The sequence below is a fragment of the Chrysemys picta genome, chromosome 18 (genome assembly GCF_011386835.1).
Source record: "Chrysemys picta bellii isolate R12L10 chromosome 18, ASM1138683v2, whole genome shotgun sequence".
In the NCBI taxonomy this organism is placed as follows: Eukaryota; Metazoa; Chordata; order Testudines; family Emydidae; genus Chrysemys; species Chrysemys picta.
The window spans coordinates 4,449,721-4,467,278 of NC_088808.1; the positions used below are offsets into that span (position 1 = coordinate 4,449,721).

The 17,558-nt window shown below is 57.7% G+C and overlaps 1 protein-coding gene across 25 annotated transcripts in view; it reads left to right on the forward strand.

Annotated features, from left to right (window-relative positions):
* GRIN1 (glutamate ionotropic receptor NMDA type subunit 1) overlaps window positions 1-17,558 on the forward strand; it is a 72,170-nt gene that overhangs the window by 45,225 nt on the left and 9,387 nt on the right. For all 25 annotated transcript variants that reach the window (XR_254845.4, XR_254846.4, XR_010593715.1 and 22 more), the window contains 9 exons: window positions 831-958; window positions 1,163-1,327; window positions 3,574-3,692; window positions 4,633-4,745; window positions 6,799-6,947; window positions 10,125-10,282; window positions 11,154-11,315; window positions 14,394-14,503; window positions 15,988-16,133. Coding sequence is in view for 8 of the 25 variants with exons in the window: in XM_005282306.4 (XP_005282363.1) it covers window positions 831-958; window positions 1,163-1,327; window positions 3,574-3,692; window positions 4,633-4,745; window positions 6,799-6,947; window positions 10,125-10,282; window positions 11,154-11,315; window positions 14,394-14,503; window positions 15,988-16,133 (1,250 nt within the window). In the remaining 17 variants the exon portion in view is untranslated. The remainder of the gene's footprint in view (window positions 1-830; window positions 959-1,162; window positions 1,328-3,573; window positions 3,693-4,632; window positions 4,746-6,798; window positions 6,948-10,124; window positions 10,283-11,153; window positions 11,316-14,393; window positions 14,504-15,987; window positions 16,134-17,558) is intronic.

Sequence of the window (17,558 nt, forward strand, 5' to 3'; positions counted from 1 at the left end):
GAGGGAGCCCAATCCTGCTCTGCGGCCTGCAGACCTTTAAAGGGAGCAGCCCCCTGGAAAATATCTGAGCCGCTGGGCAGGCCAGAGAGCACCCCACTCAGCTCCTCTCCATTGCCATGTGGGTGTTGGGAATCTCAGACACCCCGGCATAGAGAGATGCAGCCCCCATGCAGGTCTCTCCTGCATTCCTCTCTTCTCCTTTCTTCCCTTCTCTCTGACTCTCCTCGTGCCTTTCTCTCTCTTACTCACTGACTCCTTCCTTTGTTCTCCCATGGCAGTAAATTCCAACGTGGGACGTTACTTTGCCTTCCTAAATTCCTTGAGTTGAACACTGTGTTCTCCTTCATTTTCTATCCTGAACTGTTGAACAGTGTTGCTGTGGGCTGTTAAACATCCACTGTGTTCCACCCCAGAGGTGAATGCATTTCAGTGGCATTGACAGGTTTCCTGTACAGCCAATAGGGTATTAACCTTGCTAATTCACTGCACACATAAACCGCAAGTAAAACACATCTGGGTGTTTCTCATGTCTGAGCACAGGGTTGTAGTGAGGTCTCATTGTTGTGACTTCTTCACGCTGGCAAAATACATGGCAGAACATTTACTGGAGCACTTGGAACTATTTCCTCACTATTCCCCGTGGCACAGGGCGGATGCTTTCCCTTTGCTGTTAGCAAACTTGTTCGTTAGCTCACTAATTCGCAGCCACGGGTCTCCCAGTCCGTCGCATGGGCTCACTAGGTTCTGCTGGGTTAGGCACTGCTATGCTGAATTCTCTGCAATCTTTGTGGTGCTGCATAACCGTCCCGCATCCCTGCTCCCCTCTGCAGGCCGCCCCACCGTGTCGCTGTGCTGCTACGGCTTCTGCATCGACCTGCTGATCAGACTTGCAGGGGTGATGAATTTCACCTACGAAGTTCACCTGGTTGCTGATGGTAAATTTGGCACACAGGAGCGGGTGAGTTTGGACATGTCCCTTTGCCCTGTGTTGACGCAGGAGAAACGTTATATGGGCAGCTGTCAGCAGCAGCTGGGGTGGCCGTGAGGAGCCTGAGCCCCGGGTCGGTGGGAGAGGTTGATTGAGCTGATGCTGCCTGTGGAGGTGTTGGCACCTCGGGGTCAGCCGCAGAGTGGGGCTGACCCTCGCTGCCGGCTCTTGCAGGTCAATAACAGCAATAAGAAGGAGTGGAACGGGATGATGGGGGAGCTCCTGAGCGGCCAGGCAGACATGATCGTGGCCCCCCTCACCATCAACAATGAGCGTGCGCAGTACATCGAATTCTCCAAGCCCTTCAAGTACCAGGGTCTCACCATCCTGGTGAAGAAGGTGAGGGCCGGTGCAGCTAGTGCCAGCAGACATGTCCCTCAGACAGGCCGAGACGGACGGTGGGTTCCCTCCCCGCACCCAGGCAGCCCCAGCTAATGAGTGCCTCTGGACAAAACCTCCACCTCAGCCCCACGTCTCTTCCTGCCCCAGGCCTCTCATCCATCCCTGCCCCAGGCTGCTTCCTCCCCATCCAAGGCCTCCCAGGACCCTCCCCTGCTCCTGAGTCCATCCCACGTTTACTGGGCGGGCTGGAACCATGGTACACCAACCCCGCATTTCATACTGGGTCCGTGGCCCCGCGGGTTTCAAGGCCCTTAGCAGTGCAGACTCCAGCTCCTGTTGGTCGGTTGGGGGCGGTGACTCCAGGGGGTGGGACTCTGCTCTCCTTCCCCCAGTTTTAAGCACTACCTGGAGACTTTCCCCACTGGTAGTTTTCATTACGGTCACTCTAGGCCCCAGCATTAGACCCCGTCCCCTCCCTGCACTCCCTGCCCCCTGTATTTGCTGGCGTGTGAGCTGCGTGCCTTGGCTGTCTCATTGGTAGTGATGGTCTTTACAGGTGATTTATTAAGCACGACGGGACAGCGCCCTGGGCACTGGGTGGGTCACTTACTGCTAAGCAATGAATGAACATAAGGGTTGTAACCACCGGCCTGCTCATCCTCCTTCCCTCCCTAGGGTTGCCAGCTTTCTAATTGCACAAAACCGAACACCCCAACCCCGCCCCTTCCCTGAGGCCCCGCCCCCACTCACTACATTCCCCCTCCCTCGGTGGCTCGCTCTCCCTCACCCTCACTCATTTTCACCAGGCTGGAGCAGGGGGTTGAGGTGTGGGAGGGGGTGAGGGCTCTAACTAGGGGTGCGGGCTCTGGGGTGGGGCCAGAAATGAGGGATTTGGGGTGCAGGAGTGGGCTGTGGGTTGAAGCAAGGGGTTGGGGTACAGGAGGGGGTGAGGGCTCTGCGTTGGGGGTGCAAGCTCTGGGGTGGGGCCGGGGCTGAGGGATTTGAAGTGTGGGAGGGGACTGCAGGTTGATGCAGGGGGTTGGGGTGCAGGGGGGGGTGAGGACTCTGGGATGGGGCCAGGGATGAGGGGTTCAGGGTGTGGGAGGGGGCTCTGAGCTGGGGCAAGGGGTGAGGGCTCTGGGGTGGAGGTACAGACTCTTGGGTGGGGCCAGGGATGAGGGGTTTGGGGTACAGGAGGGGGCTCCAGGTTTGGGGGGGCTCAGGGCTGGGACAGGGGTTTGGGGCTCAGGGTTGGGGGCGTGGGGTTACCTTGGGTGGCTCCCGGTCAGTGGCGCAGTGGGGCTAAGGCAGGCTTCCTCCCTGTCCTGGGGCACCATGCTGTGCCCCGGAAGCAGCCAGCAGGTCCATCTCCTAGGTGGGGGGCCACGAGGTTCCACATGTTGCTCTTGCCCGCAGGCACCGCCCCCCAGTTCTCATTGGCCGGGAACCACAGCCAATGAGAGTGTGGAGCCGGTGCTCAGGACGGGGGCAGTGCACGGAGCCCCATGGCATCCCCGCCTAGGAGCCAGACCTGCTGGCCACTTCCGGGGCGCAGTGCAGTGCCAGGAGAGGTAGGGACTAGCCTGCCTGAGCCCTGCAGCACCACCGACCGGACTTTTAGCAGCCCAGTCGGCGGTGCTGACTGGAGCCGCCAAGGTCCCTTTTTGACTGGGCAGTCGGTCAAAAACCTGACACCTGGCAACCCTGCCCACCCCCATGTACCTCCCCATGCTGCAGCTGAACCCCTCCATGACGGTCTTATTGGCTATGGAGCCAGGTCATCTCCCTACTTCCCTCTGGACCAGGAGAAGGTCCAGCTCCCAAACTCTCCTGCCCTCCCAAAGTTATTCCCCCTCCTCCATTCCCTGCTCTCCAGTGTTGGCACCAGGGCAAAGCAAAGTTTCTAACCACTTTGCAAAACACAGTCTTTGAATCCTCTCTTTTAAGAAGGAAACTAAACCCTTGCGGGCTGGAGAATGGACATGGCCCCTGGACTCTCTTTGTTGGGTGGAGGCTAATCTCCCTTGGGGGCGGAATGACGGTAAAGTGTCTCTGGAGCCTCCCCTTTCAAGCAGTGACTACAAGCCCCCGCCTGCAGGAACAGGTCAAAGCAGAGGACGGGGAGGGAGGCAGGGCTGGATGCAGGGGGCTGCCAGAGCGGTGGATTGGCAGGGATTTGGTTTCCCAAACGACTCTTTCCTGCCAGGTGCCAATGCTCCTTCCCTCTCCTCCCTCCGTGCTAGGAAATCCCCCGCAGCACCCTCGACTCGTTCATGCAGCCTTTCCAGAGCACGCTGTGGCTGCTGGTGGGACTCTCGGTGCATGTGGTGGCCGTGATGTTATATCTCTTAGACCGGTTCAGGTAACTGACGTTTGGGTGAGGGTGGGGGCGTGTGTGTGTGTGGGGAGGGGACAGGGAGGAGACTCTAGCTGGGTTACTGACACACGCTCTACACGGGCTCCCCGAGGCCTGTTGGCGAGCGCTAGCGCTGCAGTGTTAGCTCTAGGGAGCGTCTTAAACCAAGGCTCCATGGACTGCGCTGGCTCCTGGGTGGCTCTGGGTGCCATGAATCTATAGTGATTGGCTCCTGGACACGTGGGAACCTGACCCTTGGCCCAGTGACAGTCTAGATGCCCAGCTACTAGCCCCTAGAGTTAAACCTGGGGGTTCAGGCCAGGGCAGACTGGGGGGACTCTGGAATTTGCTTCCCTTATTTCCCCAAGAGGCTACATGTCCAGCCCTTCATGCAGTGTGACTCCCACCTCTCCAGACAGCCCCGGACCCGTGGGCACCAGGCTCTCCTACAATTGATGTGGGACCTGAGTCCATTCATACCTTGCAAGTTCTCAATGGGCTGTGAGCCGATTTTGATTTTTAGGATTTTCTCTTCATGGGCCCAGAGGCTGGCGACGTAGCAGCATGACTGGCTAAATCAGATCAGTGCAGACATGCCTGTGATGGGAGCCCCACTGCTCTGGGGGAAGCTTTAGGGAGCTGCAGGAATGGGACAGGTCCATGCTGAGGAGATGCCCCCGGCAATGGGACGCCAATGGATGGGAGTGGGAAGAACTACCTGTGCAGGGAAGGCCTGGGAAGCGGGAGGTGGTTGTGTGATGTTGCAGGAGGAGGTTGTGGTCCATGGGGCGCAGTTGTGTTTGGGCTGGAGATGCCAAAGTCAGCTTCAGGGTGTGGTCCCGGTGTGGGAGCATTGGGGAGCAGCCATGGGAATGGGACATGCTGGACAGCACTGGGGGTGCCTGGGGCGGTGTGTGCCAGCAAAGTGGTTGGCCCTGTTTTTCAGCCCGTTTGGCCGGTTCAAAGTGAACAGTGAGGAAGAGGAGGAAGACGCACTGACCCTCTCCTCGGCCATGTGGTTCTCTTGGGGAGTGCTGCTGAACTCTGGGATCGGAGAAGGTAAGATCTGCTCGAGTTCAAGACGAGTTAATTCGGGGAACCTCAATGGGCTGTCGTATACAGGAGGTTAGACTAGATGATCAGAGTGGTCCCTTCTTGCTTTAAATGCTACGAACTGAGAAGGCATTAGCACACATCAGGGCCCTTGGAGTAGCAGGCCCAGTTGCTTCATCTCCGATCTGAGGGAGACACCAGTCCAATATGCTGGGGGAGCTTCATATCCATCTTCCCCTCTTTTGGAGTGGCAGCATCTCAGAGGGGCAGCACCAAGTCCTTCCTGGGTGTGTCTCCCTCTCTGCTCCTGGCCCCACTGCTGAGCCCCCCTCAGGTAGGGGCCCTCTGCTAAATCCAGGCTGGGAGCTCTGTGACCAGAGGGATCTGTACTCCTTGAGTTAAGCTGTATCAATGGGCTGCTGCTCTCTGTCCAGGCAGCCACCCTGGAGCACTGTAGCTGAGCTGATGAACTCTTCTGACCAGCAGCAGCTCTCATGAGCTCTGGGAGTCCCTCCAGTAGGGTGCCCAGAGGGACAGGGTGGAGGCAGACTGCTCCCAGACCAGCTGGGTCCCTGCCCGCATGCTGCAGTCTGCTGTAATACACTGGCCGGGGGCTCGATACCCACGTTTCAGCGCACACCTGTGGGGAACACTGGGCTTTAGGAGGCGCTGGTGCTCTCTGAAGCTCAGACGTTTCCCGAGCAGGGTTCGAGCTCCCTGCATGCTGGCCAGCTGAGGAGAGAGGGAGCCAGGGAGGTGAGAGGTCCTGAGCAGCCCAGCCTGCTTCCAAAGGGGAACTGGAGAGCCGTGTAATGTCCCAGGGGAGGGCAGCCTGGCCGCACTGCACTGTTTCCTACAATGAACAGGCCGGAGAAGCTCTCACATAGGAGGCTAATAATCCGTAAAGGCTCAGGGCTCCCATGTGCAACGTGCACAGGGTCTCTCCATCCCACGGTCCAGCAGGAGCACAGCCAGCAGGTCACCCAGTAGGGTGAGAGGTGTTACCTGCTTCAGTGGAAACTGCAGGTGGGATTTAGATCGGCCCAGTGTCCTGGCCAAATGACAGCTTTGGTCATGGCGGATAGTCCATCAATGGCTATTAGCCAAGATGGTCAGGGATGCGACTCTATGCTCTGGGTGTCCCTAAATCTCTGAGTACCAGAAGCTGGGAGTAGATGACATGGGATGATCGCCTGTGCTGTTCACTCCCTCTGGGGCACCTGGCATTGGCCACTGTTGGAAGACAGGACACTGGGCTAGATGGACCCTTGGTCTGACGCAGTCTGGCCGTTCTTATGTTCTTACGGTCTTTGCATTCTGGCCTAACATGCCTGCTCCTAGTACAAAAACATGCCAGGGGATCTTCAGTGACCATGGGTGGTGAGGACATGGCACCTTCAGTTGTACCATGTGGGGGCACTGGCTCACTGCTGACTCAGAAGGACGAGTGCCTCTGCTGAAGACACATCACCTCTGCTTACAGCACCCACTGTTACTGGGGGCCTCCCACTCAGTCATTGGCCTGGCCCCCCTTTAGCCATGAACTCTCTCTGCTGTGTAAGCAGTTCCTGAGGAAGGAGCTGCTGTCACACCAAGACAATCGGTTTCTCTTCCACACGGGCTGAGACACGGTCCCACCATGGCTCACCATGTCACTGACCAATTCTCCACTCAGGCAAGAGCTGACCTGTCTGTTTGGAGGCACTACTGACCAAGGACAATCATTTCCAGGGCCGAGCTGTTTGCCTCCCTGGCAGAGGGGAAGTGTGGGGCTTCCGTACTGGGAAGCAATACAGCAAACTGGACCTGTGTCCTCCCTTTACACCTGTGCCCTGACAGTCACAGAATGGTGCCTGGAGTCAGCCATGTGACCCCCATAATGCCCTGTGGAGACAGGTCGGACAGTGGTAGTTCAGACAAGACAAGGGGGATTGTTTTCCATCCCTGGGTATCAGATCCATGGTGTCCCGCCGGGTACCTGTCTGCTCTGGCAGTCTCTACTTGCTGACACACATGGAGCTGCATCTTTGCTCCTAACTCTTTCGCCTTCCCCCCTCAGGTGCTCCCCGGAGCTTCTCTGCTCGTATCCTTGGCATGGTGTGGGCTGGCTTTGCTATGATCATTGTGGCTTCTTACACTGCCAACCTGGCTGCCTTCCTGGTGTTAGACAGACCTGAAGAGAGAATCACAGGCATTAACGACCCGAGGGTAATTAGCGTGTGTCTTTCTGAGAGGGTTTGTGTGTGTCACTGAGGCAGATAAATGTGGAAACATACGATGGTCTAATGTGCATTTGCTGGCCGGGAAGTGGGGCCTGTAGCTTGATCTCTGGCGCCAATAATCTTGGAGCCCCAAACACGAGTGCTCAAGGTTCTACGCTGAGGCGTAGCAGCCAAGAAAATGCTCCCCTTGTATCCCCCCCAGACCCAGCCGTGCTCCCCTGCGTCCCTCCCCAGACCCAGCCGTGCTCCCCTTGCGTCCCTCCCCAGACTCAGCCATGCTCCCCTTGCGTCCCTCCCCAGACCCAGCCGTGCTCCCCTTGCGTCCCTCCCCAGACCCAGCCGTGCTCCCCTTGCGTCCCTCCCCAGACCCAGCCGTGCTCCCCTTGTGTCCCCCCCAGACCCAGCCGTGCTCCCCTTGCGTCCCTCCCCAGACCCAGCCGTGCTCCCCTTGCGTCCCTCCCCAGACCCAGCCGTGCTCCCCTTGCGTCCCTCCCCAGACCCAACCGTGCTCCCTTTGCGTCCCTCCCCAGACCCAGCCGTGCTCCCCTTGTGTCCCCCCCAGACCCAGCCGTGCTCCCCTTGCGTCCCTCCCCAGACCCAGCCGTGCTCCCCTTGTGTCCCCCCCAGACCCAGCCGTGCTCCCCTTGCGTCCCTCCCCAGACCCAGCCGTGCTCCCCTTGCGTCCCTCCCCAGACCCAACCGTGCTCCCTTTGCGTCCCTCCCCAGACCCAGCCGTGCTCCCCTTGCGTCCCTCCCCAGACCCAGCCGTGCTCCCCTTGCGTCCCTCCCCAGACCCAGCCGTGCTCCCCTTGCGTCCCTCCCCAGACCCAGCCGTGCTCCCCTGCGTCCCTCCCCAGACCCAGCCGTGCTCCCCTTGCGTCCCTCCCCAGACCCAGCCGTGCTCCCCTTGCGTCCCTCCCCAGACCCAGCCGTGCTCCCCTTGCGTCCCTCCCCAGACCCAGCCGTTCTCCCCTTGCGTCCCTCCCCAGACCCAACCGTGCTCCCTTTGCGTCCCTCCCCAGACCCAGCCGTGCTCCCCTTGCGTCCCTCCCCAGACCCAGCCGTGCTCCCCTTGCGTCCCTCCCCAGACCCAGCCGTGCTCCCCTTGCGTCCCTTCCCAGACCCAGCCCTGCTCCCCTTGCGTCCCTCCCCAGACCCAGCCCTGCTCCCCTTGCCTCCCTCCCCAGACCCAGCCATGCTCCCCTTGCGTCCCTCCCCAGACCCAGCCATGCTCCCCTTGCGTCCCTTCCCAGACCCAGCCATGCTCCCCTTGCGTCCCTTCCCAGACCCAGCCGTGCTCCCCTTGCGTCCCTCCCCAGACCCAGCCGTGCTCCCCTTGCGTCCCTCCCCAGACCCAGCCGTGCTCCCCTTGCGTCCCTCCCCAGACCCAGCCGTGCTCCCCTTGCGTTCCTGCCCAGACCCAGCCGTGCTCCCCTTGCGTTCCTGCCCAGACCCAGCCGTGCTCCCCTTGCGTCCCTCCCCAGACCCAGCCGTGCTCCCCTTGCGTCCCTCCCCAGACCCAGCCGTGCTCCCCTTGCGTCCCTCCCCAGACCCAGCCGTGCTCCCCTGCGTCCCTCCCCAGACCCAGCCCTGCTCCCCTTGCCTCCCTCCCCAGACCCAGCCGTGCTCCCCTTGCGTCCCTCCCCAGACCCAGCCATGCTCCCCTTGCGTCCCTTCCCAGACCCAGCCATGCTCCCCTTGCGTCCCTTCCCAGACCCAGCCGTGCTCCCCTTGCGTCCCTCCCCAGACCCAGCCGTGCTCCCCTTGCGTCCCTCCCCAGACCCAGCCGTGCTCCCCTTGCGTCCCTCCCCAGACCCAGCCGTGCTCCCCTTGCGTTCCTGCCCAGACCCAGCCGTGCTCCCCTTGCGTTCCTGCCCAGACCCAGCCGTGCTCCCCTTGCGTCCCTCCCCAGACCCAGCCGTGCTCCCCTTGCGTCCCTCCCCAGACCCAGCCGTGCTCCCCTTGCGTCCCTCCCCAGACCCAGCCGTGCTCCCCTTGCGTCCCTCCCCAGACCCAGGCGTGCTCCCCTTGTGTCCTCCGCAGACCCAGCCGTGCTCCCCTTGCGTCCCTTCCCAGACCCAGCCGTGCTCCCCTTGTGTCCTCCCCAGACCCAGCCATGCTCCCCTTGCGTCCCTCCCCAGACCCAGCCGTGCTCCCCTTGTGTCCTCCCCAGACCCAGCCATGCTCCCCTTGCGTCCCTCCCCAGACCCAGCCGTGCTCCCCTTGCGTCCCTCCCCAGACCCAGCCATGCTCCCCTTGCATCCCTCCCCAGACCCAGCCGTGCTCCCCTTGCGTCCCTCCCCAGACCCATCCGTACCCCCCAGACACTGCTATGAAGAGCAGAGAGAGGCCCAGGGCGAGACACTGCTGGCTCCCCTCACCTGAGCCATGGGACCTGCTCTAGATAGTACCCTAGTCCCCCTGCCCATCTGCTCTTCCTGCTGTTTGCTGTTGTGCGAGAGGGGGCAGGAGAAGTGAGAAGTGAGGCCTGCAGGCTAGGGCAGGAGGGAACTCCTGGGAGCAACTGTTTTATAAGCAGGCACAACTCCCGCCCCAGCACTGCGAAAACACGAGGGATAAGAATCAGAGATGGGGGGAGGGGTTCCAAAGTGTGAAGGACCCAATCAGCCCCCCAAAGCTGTCAGCTCGTGTTCAGCACAAAGGCATCGGTTCTCCCCGGTTCTCTCAAATACTGGTGCAGGCGTTGACATAGCGCGGTGACAGGGAACGGCCAACTGACCCAGCAAACTGGGAACCTTGTCCAGAAACAGCCAAAACCAAGGCGCTGTCATTGTCAGTGCTTAGGGAACTTGAGCTAACAGGAAACAATTCATAATGTCTCACGCTCTTTACAAACCCAGCTACCCCCCGTTTCCTGCTCCGGAGAGCTGATGGCTGACGTCAGACAAGCCAGACACGGAATAGACAGGGCCCACCATGAGAGTTCGGGGGCACTGCCGATGAGGGCCAGGATTCTCAAAGGGAGTCAGGCGCCCGGCCCTGGTTCACCAGAGAAGGGAGCAGTTTGGACAAGCGAGTGAGGGCCGGCAGCTGGGCACGCAGTTGTGAGGCGGGAGGGCGCGGAGGGAGGGAATGACTGGGACTGCTGGCTCCAGCCGCTCCCCTGTCCAGCCCTCACAGCCGGCTCTGCCTTGCCTTGCAGCTGCGGAACCCCTCCGATAAGTTCATCTACGCCACGGTGAAGCAGAGCTCGGTGGACATTTACTTCCGGCGGCAGGTGGAGCTGAGCACCATGTACCGGCACATGGAGAAGCACAACTACGAGAGCGCTGCCGAAGCCATCCAGGCCGTCAGGGACAAGTGAGCGAGGGGCTGCGCCCTGCCTGGCGGCTGCGGGCCTGGCTGGGGGCCGTGCAGGCTCGCTGAGTGTGTGGGGCGGTGGCTCTCACTGTTGGTCAGGGCGTAGGGCCTGGTGCAGCGTGCGGGGCCAAGCCCGGCCTGTCAGTGCTGCCGCCCACGCGGGGATCTTCCTAGGAGACAATGGCCTGGGTGGCTGTGGGCTGGGACCTGGCGACCTGGCACTAAGGGAAGGCGTTAGAGGTGCTGGTCTGTGCCCGGGCAGGGCTGGGATGGGGGCCAGATATCGGCACAAGGTTTCACTGGGGCTGGCTGGGGTTAAATCTACTAATTCTGAGGGGACTCAGGGTGGGGTGGGGCTGGTCCCTGTGCCAGAGGGCTACCAGGCATGAGCGAAGTTGTCCACAGGACTTTGCTGGTGCTCTAGGGGGCAGGGGTAGAGGGGTATAATGCCAGGATGTGCTAATGCTCTAGGGGGCAGGGGTATTGGGTGGTGTATGATACCTGGGGCAAGCACAGAAAGGCATAAAGCTTCTCTGCGAGGTGCTTTGGAGGGGCGGGGTCGTGGGATACAGACTGGACAGGGCCTCTCCCTACTACGCAGAAAGCAGGGCTGGGACCTGCCTTTCCCCTGTGGACCATGAGATGGCGTCTCCCCATTTCGCATTCATGGTGCAGTGTATTACGGCTCTGAAATTGCTTCTGCCCTTCAAAACGGGGCTGCTGCGCGGATCACAATGGGGGCTGCCCGATGGTTCTATTAGAGCTGACAACAGTCACCGCCCTCTGCAGATCATGCAGCTGTAGTAATTTAAGACAAGCCAGTCCGTGCTGCCACACTGACCTGGCTTCTCCTTTCTCCGTGCTGCGTTAGCAAGCTCCACGCCTTCATCTGGGACTCGGCAGTGCTGGAGTTCGAAGCCTCCCAGAAGTGTGACCTGGTGACAACAGGGGAGCTTTTCTTCCGCTCTGGCTTTGGGATTGGGATGCGCAAAGACAGCCCCTGGAAGCAGAACGTCTCCCTGGCCATCCTCAAGTCTGTACACGGCTCTCCGGGAGCGCTCTGAGCTCTCCAAACATTGCATGTGCTAGGACGTGACCAGCTGTGTGTGTGCGGGGCTAGAGTAGGACTCGGGATACCTCTGCTGAGCTGTTGCTCCGCACCTGCCTAATGATCCCCAACCAGCAGGACTGCGGACCTGGCCCAAGCGGCGCTAGAGATCCTGGCTCTTTGAGCCTGATTCCACATGATAAGCCACCTCTATTCCCTGGGCAACTTGGAGGTGAAAGGTCCCATCTGGCTGAGACTGGGTGTCCGGGGTCTCAGCTCCAAGGGGAAGATTATCACCATACTTGGGGAGGAAAATGCTCAGATTATTTTTAAAGAACACACAAGCATTCTCAGCGTTACCCCTTCATAAGGTGGGGAGGGGGAGGGGGAGGGATTGGCTGTTTTTTTCCAGCTCTTGGACAATGGAAGGCATTGGGGCGCTCTGCCTCCATGTCCATCGTCTCTCTGACCCACATGGGCTCAGTATATAATAACTAGGAAGGTTTTTTCCTAGTTGCCAGCACCGTGAACTCCCCACAGGCTCTGAGAGCCCAGCTAGGCTCTGTCTCCCATAGGCAGCAGCACCAGTACCCATAACCCATCTGTTAGGAGTGTTGCTAAGGAGCAGTGCAGATGTGTGCCTATAATCTTCCTCCATCAGTTCAGGGTTAGTGGTTTTATGAGCCAGATATCACCCAGCTCGATGAATTTGTGGCTGCAGTAGTTAGAAAGCACAGGAACATAGGCATGGTCCATGTACGAGGTCCATCTAGCCCGGCGTCCTGTCTCTGACATTTGCCAGTGCCAGATGCATCAGAGGAAGGTGCAAGAGACTCTGCAGGAGGCAGATGTGGAGAACCTGCCCTCAGGGAAGTTTTCCTCCTAGTCCCCAATAGTTAGAGGCTGGCTTTTGCTCTGAAGCAAGTGAGTTCATAGCCCTGCAAGAGCCATTGTTGATTCTTTGAATATTTACTCAGAGCCTTCTGGGTATTCTTGTTGGAAATGGCCAGTCCCTTGTTCAATCTTGCTAAACACTCGGTATTAACGCTATCCTGTGGCAATCGGCTCTGCAGGCTAATTGGGCTCTGTGCAGAAAGGACTTCCTTGCATATGGGGTAAAAAGTATTGCCATGGATCAAAAACTGGCTAAGACACAGGAAAATAAGGGTAGGAGTCAATCTTTTTCATTCGTCGGTAGAAGGTTAAGAGCAGGGAGCCACACCGATTCTGTTTTAGGCTCGGAGTGGTTCAATACATTTATCAATGGGTGCGGGAAAGGGAGCGAGCAGGGAAGTGACAAAACTGACAGGTGAGACAAAATTATTGAGGTTAGTCAAGACCAGAGAAGACGGTGAGAAATTCAGAGGGACCAGCCAAGGGCAGGGGATGGACAGCATGATGGCAGATGAAACTCTGTATTGACAAATGCAAAGTAATGCACCTTGGAGAGAATAATTAGAACCATTCGTCGAGGACTGTAAAGTAACTGGGTCAACTCAGGATAGGGTGTGGGCGTCAGCATGGAGAGCTCAGTGGAGACCTTTGCTCAGTGGGCAGCCGTGGTCGAGAAAGCCAACAAGCTGTTAGGATACCTAGGGAATGAGAGGGAGAAAAATACAGACAATCCTGCCAGGCCTTCATATAAATAAGTGGTGTGGCCTCATCGCTACCCTGCGTGCGGTGCTGGGCACCCCAGCTCCAAACTGATACTGCAGAATTAGAGGGAATTCAGAGACGCAGACAGAATGACGAGCTCCCATCTAAAGAGAAATCGGGATGGCCCTTGGCTTGGGATGTAAAGAGAGAGGGGACTTGCCCCCAGGGCACACCGCAGGCGTCAGTTGGGAACTGAACTCCCATCCCTTCAACGCTAGCCAGTGTGCCAGTCTTTGGAGCACACTCGCTGCCTTCACCCCCCACCTGTAACCCCATCCCCTGGAGCACCCTCCTCAGGCCCTTCTGCCTGTTGGAAGCTGGGTCCCATCTGGTGGGGGTGTCGCTCCTGTCCACTCACTGTACATCCAGCACAGAGCTGGCTGCCTCAGTGGGAGGAGCAGGGAACTCAGTGCTGAGATGGGCCAACTCCACGATGACCCCATCTGCTGGCCCTCTCTGCTCCTCCAGCTGAGCAACTCTGGCCTCGGGATGCTGCCCTGGAGCGCCAAGCGCCATGAGCTGCTGGTTCCGGGTGCAGACGCCAGTATTCACGCCCCCGGCCCCCTTCAGCACACTGTCAACCCTTCCGCTGGTCTGCAGTCCCCTGTCTCCATAGTTACACGGGATTGGCTCTGACGGGGGACCAGGCGATGTTAGGATCTGGCCTTCTAGAAGCTGAAGATACGGGGTTTCCTGGATTTTAATTATTATAATCTCCTAGCGGCTAATCGCCCCACTCTGTCCAGACACCCTGGTTCCCCCTCGGCTGCCGCTCGCTGCCCAGCCTAGGCCTCTGTGCTCGGGGAACGGAGCTTCTCTCATGAACTGAGCCCATTGGTTCCGGGCTGCGAGAGCCGACGGACATGGAGCCTGTCTTTGAGCTGCACTTTGAGGGGTTTGCTTTACTTGGGCACGACCTGACAGGTGGATTTAATCTCCCCACAGCCCCCGAACTCTGCCTTTGGACTGCGTAATGACGGGCCGTGGCACTAACTGCGCCCCAGACACTTCACCAATGCACGTTTGCACACCCAGTGTAACAGCCACACACACTACACGTGCACGGGTTTACTGTAGGCAGGACTACATAGAATATACCCGCCTGCTGTGTAATGCACACACAGTTCTCTGCCTGCAGCCATCATGTGCTCCTCCGCCCATTTGCACACACGTCACCCCCCTTCTAGCACAGCCTGCCAAGAGCAAAGGCAGAGCAGCGACTTCTAGCCTGTAGCCTAAGGGGCAGTGAAGCTGAAGTGCAGAGAGTGGGGCGGATGTGGGCACTGATGTGAATGAGACGGGCTGGCGTTTCGGATGTTCCCCTGCTCCCGTAGCATCAATGCGCGCTCCCATTGGGCCAGGCGGTGGTCTCCAGTGATGCTCTGTATTGTCTCCTTGTGCTTTCAGATCCCACGAGAACGGCTTCATGGAGGATTTGGACAAGACTTGGGTGAGGTATCAGGAGTGTGATTCCCGTAGCAATGCCCCAGCAACACTCACCTTTGAAAATATGGCAGGTTTGTTCTGCAAACCTCTTTCTTCCCGTTGGCTCACTAACCTGCTTTCCTTCACTGTAACCCTCCGAGCTCTCCTGAGGTCTAAACTCCACTTCTGGGGCTGCGCGTCCCTGTGGTCTGGGAGTTTGCGGTGTTGAGCAGTGTCCTGTTCCCACTGGGGGATCGGAAATGGCTCTGAAAGGCCCCTGCACCCCCAATCTTCCCCTTTGAGGTCCCATTAGCATGCCTGTGATTTTAAAGGTCACCCTCTCTGAGCACGACTCACCTCCCGCTCCTCCAGCCAAGCCACAGTGAAATCACAGCCACTCCCCAAGGCAGAGACCAGCATCCAGCCAGAGCCTCAAGGGAACCAGGGCAGGAGAAAACAAGCCCAGCATCGCGAGCCAAGAATGTAAGGAAGGCAGCATGTCTAGTGGCTAGAGCAGGAGGCTGGGGTGCAGGGCCCCAGACTCACTGTGTGACTTTGGACAAGTTGCTTCGCCTCAGTTTCTCCCTCTGGAAAATGGGGAGAAATACCTACTGGGGGTGGGCGGCCATACTTGGTAAGGAATAATTTGTTCAATTAGTTTTGCCATGTTTCCTGTTTGCAAATTGTCTGCAAACAGATGGCAGTTTTCTCGGACATCCTCACCCTACAGGGAATCACGCAGGAAGTCCCAACAGTAATGTTGCATCAGTGGCTCCTTCCCCAGTGTTTTTGGGGGTGTTTGGGGTCCAAGCTGTGCTGCCTGTATGCATCACTGGTCAGTGTTCCCAGAGCAAGTGTGAGGACTGCCCAGAGAGAGACCATCTCCTCCCTCCCTTCTCCTGCCCCACACCTCTACTGTCCCATCCCTCTACAATTGATTTCCCCTGCTCCCACCCCAAAGTTTTGGCCACCAAAGTGGTCACCACGGGCAAGGGGCACCATGTGCAACCGCACTACACACACACACACACACACACTCACACCCGCGAGTGGACACAGAGCTCACCTGGTAGGTGTCTGTCCCCTGACTGCCTAAACATAAACTCCAAGAATCAGGCTCCCGGTGTATCCCTGTGAACTCTCTGGGGTGGCTGGTGTCTCTGTCAGTTGTTTGTACAGCCCTTGTCCCTGATTGCAGCCTCTGGATGCTACAGTGATACAACCAATAATAATAATCCAAACTCAGGATTAGCTTGTCATTAATATTCAGCAGTATTCCCTTCCAATTCCCTCTTCCCATGAACATCCCTGCTGGTAAAGGCGCTGCGAGGATATTCCCAGGAAGTGAGTGAAAAAAGGGTGTCAACATAGCTGAAGCAACTCCAGTAAAAAATGCAAATGAATCCTCATGGAAAGGCTCTGCAGTATTCACCTTCTGCTGTGCTCCACCCTTGGGCATGTCTGGGGGCAGAATCCCTGGCTGCAAGAAGCTATTGACATGCAAAGGGTTATTGGGAAATGAAGTATCATGATGCTGTTTCCATTGTCCTCTGTGTAACTTTCCTGCTTATTTCAGGTGTATTTATGCTGGTGGCTGGAGGTATTGTTGCCGGGATATTTTTAATATTCATAGAAATAGCTTACAAAAGGCATAAGGATGCGCGGAGGAAGCAGATGCAGCTGGCGTTTGCGGCCGTTAATGTGTGGCGGAAAAACCTGCAGGTAGGACAAACCGTTTTTAGAGCAAATCTCCAACAGGTGCGTTTTCCATTACTTCACCAAATCAGTGACTACAGAGCTATGGGATAGCCCAGGGGCCCCCCCATCCCTTCCCCTGGGTCCCCACTAACCACGGGGGTGACTGTGCTGCTAGCGACCAAGGCATGGATTCCCTGCCTTCTCAATGGGAACTCCCCTTGGCACTAACACACGGTCTGATGCAATCTCTCCCAGGAGGTGAGTGGTGCACAAATCTAACCAGGACACCTGGCAAAAATCGCTTCATTCTCAACTGTGCTCCCAGGGGTGGTCTGGCACATTGCTCGGCTGGAGACTACGTGCAAGAGCCGGGTCTCATTCGATTTGAGCGAACAGTGCCAGCACAGCTCCTTTAAACGCCATTGCATTGACGGACCAGTATCTGACTGCGCTTGACAGCAGATGAGCACAGCATTAAGCTGCTGTCGATGAGCGCCCGGTTCTGCTGCTGGCTGTGTGGGGAAAGGCTCGCGTGACCATTCATGAAACACAGCCAAAGCAACCCCCCGTGTAAGTGCAGTTGCAACCTTCATAACTGGGACTGATTCCAAAAAGAGGTGGTGTGTGCTCTTGTCAATTGGATTCCACAGATTCAGAGAGGTGGGCATCTCTTGATGCCCACAATTCATGCTGGGGGCTAATAATGCCAGTTACTGTTAGCACACCGATTCCCCAGGGCTCATGCCAAAGGGCCATTGCTTGCTATGGATTCTCTTGTCTACAAAGGGATCATTTCTCCTTGCCCCTCAAGTGAGGCAGGATCTGGAGGGAATCTGGTGTGTCTGACACCTTATCATAGCAACATAAGTGAGCCCGGCCCAGCCGGCCTGGCTAAACTTTCTCTCTTTCCCAGCTGCTATGGGATTAACCCTTGCTATGTCCCTGGCCCCAGTTTAGGACATCTGGAGTTTCTCTCTGAACTGTCCGGGCTGTTTCTCGTGTTTGGGGAAGCAAACCAGCGTTCAAAGAGGAACAGATCCTTTATCCGACGAAAGGAAACCACTATCCAAAGAAAGTGTGAATGAAAGAGAGAGAAACAATGATTGGGAACCTTAAAAGCAGTGTTGCTGTAAACAAGTGAAATGAAATGGCCATGTGATAGCAGCATTGACTATGACATGGGAAAGGGCTGCTCAGTGGTAAATGACCTCCCTGAAAGCAGCAACGGGTAACGAATGTGGACTGGAGCTCTTGGGCTCCGTTCACCAATACAGGATTGCAAAAGCCATTTCTGGTTTCCTTTGCTTCCAAAAAGCAGCAGCACTGAAGTGGTTAAGTCTGCTGGGACAGAGCACTAGAGTCACACTGCCATTTTTCACTTGCCAACCTTCTAGAAAATACTGCACTGGGTCACTGGGCAGAATCTGTGGGACTGTGAGCTACGCATGT